Here is a 12,767-nt window from a genome sequence, read left to right on the forward strand (position 1 = left end):
TCAAGCTGCAAAGACAGAAATAAATCTGGTGCAAAACAATGACTCCTTGTATTCAAAACAGAATCATGCTAAGAGACTCAATATTGCACAAAACACACCTCATCCACAGTCTAAAAATATCGGTCACCAGCCTACAAAAGCCCACATTTGGCAAAAAATTAAAGCCAATAGCACGTTTGGCTTGGCTGGCACTTCAAAAATGAGCTGACAATGGCTGTCCAGTGTGACAGTATCAACAGTACCTGGCCATCTGCTTCTCAGCATCACACTCCCTCCAGTCCAACACTCTGAGTGCCAAAATCCTACAGCTCTGACGTCCAGCACACGCATGTACACATTCATAACACAAATATCATATCACACGTCCATGAATCATTTAATTTGGGGCAAGGAGGCACTGTTGCATATTGAAAGTAGCAAACAGAGTGTATTTATGTCAGCTGAATTTACGAAATAAAAGAGGATTTTTTCAAAGCAAAACAGATTAGGAGTCAAATGTTTGTCAAGCACAGGATCATAAAGCTGATATATTCTTTTATTATTTCTCTTGAGAGTCGATCAAATGAGTTGTCTGCTGTTAGAGATGTGTGGGATCTGTGGTGTGAGAGCAGCCATTTCTTTCATCCTCCACACAGCAGAAGATGGATGGCTGATGACCAGCACCTCGGGCATTCTCGATTGGCCCATTGCACAGGGCTGCATGTGTTCACTTACTGCATTGCTCTAAAAAACATTTTCCTTTTTCAGAAGTCTCCTTGACCCAGAAAACACACACACACACACACACACACATACACACACACACACTGCTCTACCAAACTCACGCCCTCCTTATCTTCCGTGGAGAGTTTAGCAGCAGTGCAAATTCAAGTGGAAGGGGTGAGAGCGAGTTTAAACTCCCTTTTTTTCAAACGTGTATTTCATCATTTGGGTTGAGAAGAAGGGATTTCGACTCCTTCTCATCATCTTTTGTGAATAAAATAGCCACAATTAATGAGCCGCTCTCAGTAAATTAACCATGGCGAGCTTTTATCGCAGCCTCGTTTCAGGTGCTGCGACGAGCTCCTCCTAACAGGACTTGAGGTGAGCTGAGACTCCACAAAGAGGGAATGTCTGGTATAAGTGCTGATATGGGCTTTGATGTTCACTACTCCTCATTCCCCAGCTTATGCTGGAGGTGCTGTCCCATATTAGCCCATCCTGCCTGTGATCTGACAGGGAGAGGGAGAGCTCGCTGCGTGGATGCATTATTCATTACTGAGCCCGACTCAAAGCGTCTTCTGCTTTCAGAGGAACTCTACTCCCTGTAGGAAGAAAAGAATATTTTGGTTCCATATGAACTTTGTGTATACCATCCATACTGAGCAGAGAGATATAGTATAACATCTGTATGTCTCTCACAGGATTATGGCATCATGTTTCAGGACGATGTACAGTTTCATGTTCTAATGTACTACAATTATTATTACTATTCATATTTTATCCTGCCCTATTTAACTATTACACGGTTAGTAAGGCACTTTGAACTGCTGCTGTATATGAAATGTTCTTGACAAATAACCTTAAAGCAGGGGTAGGCACCCTGCGGCTCCAGAGCCACATGAGGCTCTTTAGCTCCTCTCCAGTGACTCCCTGTGGCTTTGACAAAATGAATTATCTGGAAATAAGTACTGATTATTTTGTCAATATTCTGAGTTTAAAATATCAATGTTGCCTAAATAATTTTTTACATTCTCCAGTTGTAAAAATGTGAAGCCTCTATACTAAATAAAAACATGTTTTAACATTTCAACAACTAAAATGTGCATGAAAAATCTACTGCCTGGCACCTTTTCCTTGAACCTCGATAGCAGGCTAGTCTTGAGTCTTCCTAGCTGGATGCCAAATCCAAAACTTACAGTCTGGAAATAAAGTAGAGAATTTCATAGCGCGTGGACAGACTTGGTTGCTTTCACGGCCAGCTCTGCAAAGTTAAAACCCTATATAATCATAAATAGTGCCCTGCAGAGACACCACCTTGTGGTAAAACATGAATGACTGCTCATTTACATTATTAGCGTAGGCTAATTTAGACCTAATGAGCTGTTTTACCCTCAAAAAAGCCTCAAATATGTTTGCGACGCCACGCAGATTTTTTAAAAATTATTTTTTAAAAGGTGGAAGCAAACAAAAGTGGAAGCGTTTCCCAGGATTAAGACTTCATTTCCCATGAGCACCTCTGCTAGGTGTCGAAAAGAATTTGATCTAGCTGCATGCATTTGTTTTGAAGCAACTGAAAGAATGACGCAACTTCGTTATAATACGGTTTTTCCTTTTTTAAACAAAGCTGTTTGCAGGATTTATAGCAATGAGGTAATGTATATGTATGTTCCTTATAGTATGTTTGTTTTGTCAATCTTTGTTTCCAAGGTCAAAAATGAAGTTTAATGAACAATGGGACAGTTTCAGTAGATTTATGTCTATAGGGAACAATTTGATCATGTAAAGACACCGATGGTGCCTGTTTGTTTGTTTTTGTTTCTGTCGTGTTATTTTGTTGATGATGTTTATGTTAAGAATGCGATAAAGATTGCAATTACAAAAAAATAAGGTTTAATATAAATCTTAAAGCCACTCTGGAGAAAAAAGTCATTTAAGGTCTAAGAGTCAACTCCACCTGCTGAGGGAAGATCATGTGATAAGACTGAAAGCTCCAGCTTAAAGGACCTTGTAGTGAGACTGTCTGGTCAACAATTCATCTTCACTATTCACAAATGCCATGTCAATAAATGAGGCACAAATAGCTGAAGTTATGATTAAAAACTGACAGCTTTGAGTTGTATAACAACAAATGAAACATCCAGAACAGCTGCTAAATAGACCTTTCACAGTCATTGAGAACTTTTCTCCTCTTTCTTTTCATTTTTTTAATACCTTTTGAAAACCCCTCTGTAAACTTAAATAAAAACAGCAGCACTAAGAGAAAGAATTCTTTTCATCATCCTGTTTGGAAAGTTGAATATGTTTCCTCCAAAAAAACATGAAGGATAAACCTGAAAGCCCCGTGGGAGAACAATCTGGAGCAAACCTGAACACAGAATATTTCAGCTATTTTAGCTCATATCAGTTTTGTGTGAAGCAGCCAGTACTCACTGCAAAATTTTGCCCGGGAGAAGAAACCTCTGCGGACAATTCGGCTCCCTGTAAAAAGCTCAAACACTGATGGAATTCTAACTGGGAGAAGTTTCAGCTGGTTGGATTCTGCAATCCTCACCACTAGATGACTCTAAATCCTCCTAAATCTTACTCACTGGACCTTTAAGCAAACATTTAACATTAGTTATGACTGTATATAGCTTTAACTACAGTATGTAGCTTTTAGCCTATGTTAGCAAAACAAGTATCCTGCTTTTCTATATGTTTAAAGCAAACAAAAGCCTAAACTGGTATCCAACCTCCAAACTTAAAATTCTGGACCATGTGGCCAGGCCAGTTGGAAACCACTGGTTTAATCCATATAGAAATCCCTCCTGTTGCCTGTTTGGCTTTGGAAAAGCAAAACAATACAACACCCGTCTCTAAACAGGATATCTGCTGTTGGATTTGCAGGTTCCTCATTTCCCTTGTTCTGAAAGCTTAATAGACCTCCAATGCCTAGTTACGGTTGCTAACAAAGAACTGGACAGTGGCCGTTCTAGGAGGGGCTTAGCGAAGGGTTAGTTCCAGAAGAAGATACATGACTCAGCTGAAAGCTCTGGAGCAGCTACTAAATGGACCTTGTGGTGAGATTGTTGAGATTGAAACTGTGACTGTCATCTACAATTATCTTCATTACCGACACAAATGTCGCTAATCCATGTGGTACAAGAAGCTGTTCCTGTTTCTTATTTTAACTGTCTCATTATTAGGCTGTGTTGACTGAATTCCACAGCCATTAAAATCCCCCAAAAAGCCACAGCGAACATGAAAGCGAGAACTCTTTTCATCATTCTTGTTTGAAAGCTTTTCATCCAAAACAAGAAAGAAACAGACGGTGAAAACAAAAACTCCCGTGGGGGAAACAATCGCTAACAAACCTGCCAATTAGGAGAAACTCTCCGGCTACTCCGAGTCGTCTCATGGCCATGAGCAGCCCTCGGACCGTCATGCCTTCACAGAAGCAGACAACCACTCGGGCTTTAGGCAGACGCTCTCGCAGCTTCCTAAGCAGCCTGTCAAAGTGCTTCTCCCCGGCGTTACTATAGATCTTGTCAGAGTGGGCGACGCAGAGGCCGTCCTGTGAGGCGAGCTCTTTGAACACCTCCATCCCACTCTCACCGTAGTTACCTGAGGAAGACGAGAGGAGCTGTTAGGGAAGTTTCATTCAGGAGAGAATCAATAGCTTTTTGTTTCACAGCTTCACTCTGTATTTAGTGTTTAAAATCACTTCAATGTTGCGAACAGAAAACACCTCTTACTTTAGCTTATAAGTAACTTCTTTTAATGGAATCAACAACAGTACAACAAGAGCAAACAGGGTTCAAGTGACCTCAACACCAGTGTCTGTGTGGGCAGATCATGAGACAGTGAGCCCCTGGGCACAGACATGGAGAAGGCCCCACCACCTCTCCAACATAGGAGCCTCTTTTTGTTTTTATTTTGTGTCTCTTTGTAATTGTTACACACCTCTCTGTGGTTTTGTTCCTGTCTGTGGTCATTTTGTGTCTCGATTCTTGTTGTATTGTGTCTGTGGTTATTTTGCGCCCTTTTGTTTTCATTTCGAGTCTCTTTTGAGTTGGCTTACATCTCTCTGTAGTCATTTCATGTCTCTTTCTGGTCATTTTGAGTCTCTTTCTTGTCATTTTATGTCTATTTCTTGTCATTTGAGTGTCTTTCTTGTCAGTTGAGTCTATTTGTAGTCATTTGGTGTCCTTTTCTGGTCATTTTGAGTCTCTTTGTACCCATTTAATGTCTCTTTCTGGTCACATGAATCCCTCTGTACCCATTTAATGTCTTTCTGGTAGTTCTGAGTCTCTTTGTAGTCATTTAGTGTCTTTTTATGGTCATCTTGAGTCTCTTTGTAGTCATTTTATGTCTCTTTCTGGTCACATTAATCCCTCTGTAGTCATTTTCTGTCTCTTTATAGTCATTTTGACTTTCTTTGTAGTCATGTTATGTCTCTTTCTGGTCACATGAATCCCTCTGTACCCATTTAATGTCTCTTTCTGGTAGTTTTGAGTCTCTTTGTAGTCATTTAGTGTCTTTTTCTGGTCATTTTGAGTCTCTTTGTAGTCATTTAATGTCTCTTTCTGGTAGTTTTGAGTCTGTTTGGAGTCATTTTAAATCTCTTTGGGGTTGCCTTTTAGTCATTTTGTGTATCTTTGTAGTTGTTTCATTTTTTGTGGTCATTTTGAGTCTCCTCCCACTTTGCAGGGCTGCATTCAGCCTCAACAAAGCGATGCATAACATTTGCTCAAATGAAACTTATGCTTACACTGTCAAAGCAAGTGTGAGATAAAAGCAAAAAACATTCGTACAAGTTAAGATCTACTAGACTTTTATCTAAGACATTTCAATGCTGATTGGATAACACCTCTGACATACCCACCAAACGAGAGAAAACATACCCAAAAGCCTGTTGCACCCCTTTTTAAAGAGACATACCGTAGCAAAATGGTGCACAATGTTTTGAGACTGAACGTGCCCCAGGTGAGAGCCAGGCCCAGCTTTGGGCCTGTTCAGTAATCCATCCATGAGTATAAGACAACACTTTGAGGTTACGCCACAAATAATAAACCTCAAAAAATGATTTAAAAAGCTTCTATTTTGGCTGACAGGTGTTTATTTTATTGCCAAGAGCACACACAGATTTTCATCGCAGTAAACAAAGAAGGCTTGCCAGGTTTTGATTGGATTTTTTATCAGCTTATCACCGACTTGTCACAAATTCCCTCTGTGAAAATATGAATGAGATTGCAACAGCTGCTTTATGGGTATTTCAGGTATACATCTCACATTTTGCTGTCGCCAAGCACTGTGGGTGTTCTGGAGACACTGGTGTTAACTTAATTGACAGGGGAAAGGATGGAGAGGCAGTCAGCAGGTTTCATTTAAAGAAAAGCAGTTTTATTTCAAAGGCAGGGTAGTTGACAGTGTGTGTGAGAGAGAGAGATCATCTAATATTGTGCAATAATAAGATAAATCAAAGTCTTAACCGACATAAACTTACAGGACACACATATCGCAGCTATTGCACAAAAGAATAAATAAAGACAGGGAGGCAACATATAGCCTCTCATTAACTGCAAGTGATGGCACCTGAGGGACGTGGATCCTTTGTCGACAGGAGTGTTTGTTTTATCCTCCCTGCCTCAGGTGGGTCAGGTGATCTCAGCTGATTTCTTACTGAGGACTTTTAACAATGGGAGGAATCCTAATTATGATAATCTGTATTATAATTATATGCTTTTACATGCTTAGAAAATGCAGTTTTCTATAAGACAGATGTAAATGTTTTGCAAGATCTGTTAAGTAATGCAAAAGTGTGATTTTTAAGATGAGACCGAGGGATGAGTGGGAAAAAAATAAACTTTTGTGAGTCAGCCTGGAGTGATAATTAAACACAAAATAGAACATTGTATGCAACTCAAATGCAGGTTTCTCCCAGGGCTAGAACTGCTGATTATTTTTTTTAAATCAATTAATCTGGTAATTATTTCTTGATTAATTGATTTATCATCGAAAACTGGGAAAGAGGTCCATCACAGTTTCCCAAAACTCAAGGTAGCATTTTTAAATCGTTTGTTTTTGTGCGACCGGAGGTACCAAAACCCAAAGAGTTTTAGTTTGATTTCATATATGCATGAAACATTACTCAACCTGTTAACTGGTTATTAAAATAGCTGCCAGTTCATTTTCTTTCTCTCGACTAATCGATTAAAAAACTTCAGCTAAAACCTACAGGAGCAACAAGGTGACTCCTGCTGGCAAAACTAAGAAAGAAAAGGAAAAAGGTAAAATATGAAAATAATCTTTATAGACTTTGATGCATAAATATGAACTCCACATTCTCCATAAAAGGACACAGAGAACATCGTTTTCTCTCTCCTCCTCTGAGATCGATCCTCTATTCATACTAATATCATGTAGATGAGCTCCACAAAACAGAGCACAACTGTCTGCAGCCACCTGCTGTTAGAGAAGCAGTCTGCTAATGTCATTCATGAGATAAAATAGCAGTTGTAAAATTGCAGCAAAACACAACATTGATTAAATCAGTGCTGAGCTAACAGAGATGCTTATGTGCTCAATAAATTTCTAAGGTATTTCTTATGTCTTTTCTTTAATTTCCTGTTTGCCTTCCTGTTGCCTCAACAAGACAGACAAACACCAAAAGTCAGGACAGTTGATTTATTAAAGGGACACTCCACTGATTTTACACACTAATTCAGTTTAGGTGTTTTATTCAGCCTGTGAAAACATTTGCATTATGTCTCCTGTGGTTCTGATGAGAGCTTTCCAAAGTCTGTGAATCAGACTGGGTGTATCTGGTGACAGGTTCTAATGAAAGAAGCTGCATCATGGGAAATGTAGGAGCCAGTGGTTTTGGAGCTTGGCCCACACTAGGGACTACATATTGAGATATTTCTTCTTTTGCTGCTCCAGTTCCGACAATTCTCTTTTGAATCTGTCTCTTGTGACTCCCCAATCTCTGTGTAGGTTCAGTTAATTGGCAGACCACCCCTGTGATCTATGTTCTTGTTAGCCATACTATGTGTGTATAAAGGTTTGTCCTTGTCCAACATGGAGGGTTCATTGGTCTGCAGATCTTGGCAGCCATGAAAGTCAGTCCTACCTAACAGTCGGCAGGAAAAATATTGGCATTGTATGTTTGTGCAAACCACAGGTATGTTACATCTGTACATGGTTATATAGTGGATATGTTAAAGCTTAAATTTTCTTTGAGTTTCAACAGCGCTGTGGTTATGGTTAGAAATAGATCGTGTTTTGGCTTTAAAAAACATTTTTTGTGGCACAAGCATGGCTGGAGAGGCTGCTGATGAGTTGGTAAAAAACAACTGCCTTTTGTGGTATTATTTGGCAGGAAATGCAACGATATCTCAGTAAAAAACAGATGCTTTTCATGGCACTAACCCTAATGGAAACACAGGAATGTCTTGGTGAAAAAAAAAAATGCTTTTCATGGCACTGGCGGGAAAATGCATGGATGTTTCAGTAAAAAACAAAATTTAAACAAAGCTTTTCATCGCGCTTTCCCTGGTGGAAAGGCAGCAACGTCTCAGTAAAAAACAACCACTTTTGGTGGCACTGTTCCTGCAGGAAATGCAGGGATGTCTCAATAAAACACCCACTTTTCATCACACCATCCCCGGTGGAAACAAAGCAATGTCTCTGTTTAGAAAAAAAGTGCTTTTTGTGGAATCAGCCTGGCAAAAAATGCATCAATATCTCAGTAAAAATAAACTGCTTTTCATGAAACTATCTTGACAAGAAATGCAGTGATATTGCAATAAAAAACTGATGCTTTTCATGGTGCTACTCCTGGTGGAAATGGTAATGTCTCGGTAAAAAAAAAAAAAACGCTTCTCATGGCACTATCCTGGCAGGAAATGCAGGAATGTCTGCTTTTTATCGCACTACTCCCAGTGGAAACAAAGCAATGTCTCAGTTTAAAAGAAAGGGGGAGAAAATGTTTTTTGTGGAATTATACCAGCAAAAAATGCATCAATGTCTCAGTAAAAAACAACCGCTTCTTGCTGAACTATCCCGACAGTGACAGTTTGCTCTAAACATATTTGTTGGCTAAAACTCACTGGGAACAGAGCAATAACTCATGAAAAACAACCAGTTCTGTTGTTTGTTGGTCTCTAACAGTGGTCTGCAAGGGTCTAAACCTTGGGGGGTGTCTCGTGAAGGTGTCATGCCATCTACCTCCAGATGACAATGTCAGCTCATATACTACATCACTTTAGAAACCCATCATGATACGTGCAATATGTACAAATGAAATATACTCATGGTTTGCAGAGATGTACAATGCCAACATTTCCTCTGGTGTCTGGGCTGATCCCACACAAAGCATGTCTGTCTATTGCCAGCTGTCTGCAGTGTGGTTCATTCTCCCAGTGTTGCTCATCTTTGTCTTTTTCCTGAACTAAAAGAGTCTGCTATGGAATCCAAACCAGCCTGTTTACTCAGTGGGAGGGTATCTGAGGGGAGATTGGGCTAGGTGTTGAATTGGTTTTTTTTTGGTCACACTGCTGTGCATGATGCTTCAACAAATGCCCACACAAGGGCCCAAAGATATCTGTCTGAGCCTCCTCACTTCTCCACATCTAAAGGTCAACATGACAAACCCTTTAAGATAAATATATCTTACCTTCTGTGTGCACTGCAGACACGTAGGTCCAGTTGTATCGTTTGACGATGTCCAGGAGAGCCCTGGCCTGCAGAGTGTCTGACGGCACAACCCTGAGGAAGTACTTAAACAGTGTCTTGTCACTGAGGTCGATACTGGTTGCAGAGTAGGCGATCTGTGGGATGTTGAACAGCTGCAGAAGATTTTGAACTTGAATTGCGACTGAGCTCGACCCAGGCCCGATGACCCCTGCGATGGGCTTCTTGGTTGGCGGCGGCTGACTGGAGGGCACCCCCTCGATGCACCACCTGGAGCCGTCCCTGTCGTCCCGGATGGAGATGAGAGAGTCTCGTATGAACTCGATGCTCTGCTCCAGAGCCACCGAGGAGTGCCAGCAGGAGTCCCTGATCTCACAGCCCAGGGTGATGTTGGGCAGCAGGTTTGGGTCCGAGTTAATCCGATCCAAGGTGTGGAACATGGCCTCCACCCTTTGGATGCCGTACTGCTCCCGGACTTCTCCACACTTCCTCTCTGCCACCTTCTCAGCTGACGGTTGATGGTGGACAGAGAAGAGGGCACCGATTATAACATCCCCGTCCATCCTCGCCACCAGGCGAGAGGCAGAGCTCGGCACCACTGACCTCTCATACTTGCCCTTAGACAAGACGAATGCCTCAAACAGCAAAACAGGCAGGTACAAAATGCTAAAGGCAGTCAGGTAAATCATATTCGACATTGTGCCACAGGTGCTGAGTGCAGAATCATGTCCAGTTGGCCATAATGGAGGTCCATCAATCCAGTTTTGGATAAAATGGAAGTTAAGTCAGCTGCTTCTCCTTCAGCGTTGTCAACCTGCATTAGAGACATGGAGAGTTAATTCCTGTTTTTCACACAAAGCAAAAATTAGTCGATTAATCATGCAGTTGATTGAACATATCGATCAGCAACTGTTTTGATAATCCATTAATCATTTTTTAAGCATACATAACAAACTTTCTCTAATTGTAGCTTCCAGTTTGATCTAGATTTGATGCTTTTCTTTACCCTCTATGATAATATACTGAATATCTTTGTGTTTTGGACTGCTGGTCACAGAAAACAGCTTTGTTTCTCCATCCACTTACAATTTACTTGTAAAACAATTGATCGAGTAGTCGAGAAAATAATGAAAATAATCATTAAGCCATCACATGAACCTAGAAATGCTTAAAGACGTAACACCTGCCTCCTCTTCTATCACAAATCATGCTAAGGAGACACAAACAGACATAAAAGTTGCATCAAAAACATGTAAAAAGCCAAAGGTCTTGGAGTCCTGTTGCTACAAAACATGCAGTGATCCACAGGGTGGGACCCAAACAACTGATATCAGCAGAGATCACAACCTTTTAGGACACTAAACCCTAGATCTGAGAGATAAAAACTTCTCTCTGTGATAGGGCAACATTTTGAGTTTCAGGACCACGGACAGCTGCCTGCATCTCTCAGCTGATTTGCTTCATCCAAGCTGATCTATTTAAACTTTTACCCCTGAAAGCATCGCAGAAAAACACTGCGCTGTGCTCTGTTTGAATCCTCTTCTCCACCGTCTGACAGCTGACTTAAGCTCCTCAGTCTACAGCTCCACAGCCGGTGTCATTTACAGGACAACATTTTCTACATCGTCACCTACCTACAGTACAAGCCCGTGCATTCCAATTAAACGGTGGCGCCTAATTAATAAGCAGACTGACGCTCCCATGTTAAAGAGACTGTCTGTGTCTGCACAGCAACTAATCACTGGCATTACTTTACATACCTGCAGCAGGCAATTCGGGACATAGCGGGTGTGTGCCTCCTCTGTAGCAGCCAGGCTGGACTCTTCTCCAGAGAAAACACTGTGGGACTGACACACACACACTCTCTCTCTCTCTCTTCCTCTCCCTCTCTCCTCAGATCATGAGGTGCCCCCATCCTCTCCTCTTCCTCACTGCATCTTGAAAGCGGGTCACACTCACTGCAGTGCCCCTGATTTGAGGGCACAGTTCATACGCGTCAGGAGAGTGTTTCAGACAATGTAACATCGATTAATGACCTTTTTTTGTGCAAGAGCACATGAGGGAAATGTAAGAATGATGAGGAGAGACGGCAACCTGAGAAGCCAAGATAAGTGAACATATATGTGAAGCGGAAGTCTGTTTAATCTCCTCATGAAAAGTGTGAAGACACCGGTCAAACTTCACATAATTAGTCCTGCTGCGTCGTGCCTGTCACTGACAGATGTGATGCACTTGCAAATCGCCGCTGCAGCCGTAAGAAGATCATACTCTGCTGCCACCGTGTGGCGGCTAGCCGGTACTGCGTCTGCGCCATTGTTTTAAAATAAAACTTTATTCAGTAATAGAAATCAACACCGCTGTTTGGCCACAAAATAATACATAATAATAATAACAACAGTAAATGTCACAGAATAACTGCTGAAGGCAAAGTTTACATCCTATTTGAAAACAAATATTAAACATCACAGAGGTTGCAGGGTTACATCATGAGCTTAGTCCTGGTGTATACATAGGCCTACTTGGAATCCTTTATCCACTGATCACATTGTAAAACCCTTAGCAAACTGGATTCAGGCAAGTATTTTGATTGGTAAACAGATGATAATGAGAAAGTGGGAAGCTGTAGAAGGCCGATTATGTCAAGAATGGATCTCAGAAATGGGCAAAGTGTGCCTCTGTCTCTGCAGAATAGCCTACAGCCTTATAAATGAGGTAGAAATAATACTGATTGGGGAAGGTTTCTGCAGTTCCACCCACAGCAGGGGAGCCAGTGAACACACTTTTCTGAGCATAGGGGAGTGATTTTGCAAAGTAACAGATTCATAAAATGCATGATGTGCTTATACTGATATGTTTGTTACAAAATGTATTTGTACATACACACAGACATTTTATCTGTGGTGCTTACAGCTCTTGTTGGGATTATAATAAACGCGGGAGGGTGGATGTGGCGTTGGCATTATGTGGACATGGACATAAGTTGGAATCCGAAAAAAAAATACTTACATGTCATATTAATACTGTTATTTCTATTTACCCGAGTTTATTGTTTATATTACCATGATTTTACTTTTACTTTTTCTATTACTATGAGTCCTTTCCTATTTATCATTAGGGTATTATTATTTTTCTTTCTTCTGTCTGGTATTGTACAGGGTGCTTGTTATTGTGCTTTTTTTCTTCCCTTTTGAAGTGGTATAGTGTTGCTGGAAAAAAATAAATTCAATAAACTTTAAGTCATAAAGAATAAAATAAAAAGATAATTGGAGAAATAAGAAAAATACGTAGTTAAAGCAATTCGTCTGTCGTCACGGTTTTTTCTCCTGCAACCTAATTTTAACTTTAAAAAAAAAAATCTTTAATTTTTTTTATTGTTACAGTTTTTTCCGGGT

The 12,767-nt window shown here is 40.7% G+C and overlaps 1 protein-coding gene across 4 annotated transcripts in view; it reads right to left on the minus strand.

Moving 5' to 3' along the window:
* Window positions 1-11,416, minus strand: part of grm1b (glutamate receptor, metabotropic 1b) — a 35,281-nt gene extending 23,865 nt beyond the window's left edge. For 3 of the 4 annotated variants that reach the window (XM_049595296.1, XM_049595293.1, XM_049595297.1), the window contains exons 1-3: window positions 11,136-11,416; window positions 9,359-10,189; window positions 4,056-4,305 (exon numbers count right to left, since the gene is read on the minus strand). In XM_049595296.1, the coding sequence (XP_049451253.1) occupies window positions 4,056-4,305; window positions 9,359-10,073 (965 nt within the window). In that variant the 5' untranslated portion in view covers window positions 10,074-10,189; window positions 11,136-11,416. Of the gene's footprint in view, window positions 1-4,055; window positions 4,306-9,358; window positions 10,190-11,009; window positions 11,026-11,135 lie in introns of those variants that run through there. The other variant, XM_049595295.1, reaches the window with a different exon arrangement.
* Between the last annotated feature and the right edge of the window lie 1,351 nt (window positions 11,417-12,767).

The sequence above is a fragment of the Epinephelus fuscoguttatus genome, linkage group LG14 (genome assembly GCF_011397635.1).
Source record: "Epinephelus fuscoguttatus linkage group LG14, E.fuscoguttatus.final_Chr_v1".
NCBI lineage: Eukaryota > Metazoa > Chordata > Actinopteri > Perciformes > Serranidae > Epinephelus > Epinephelus fuscoguttatus.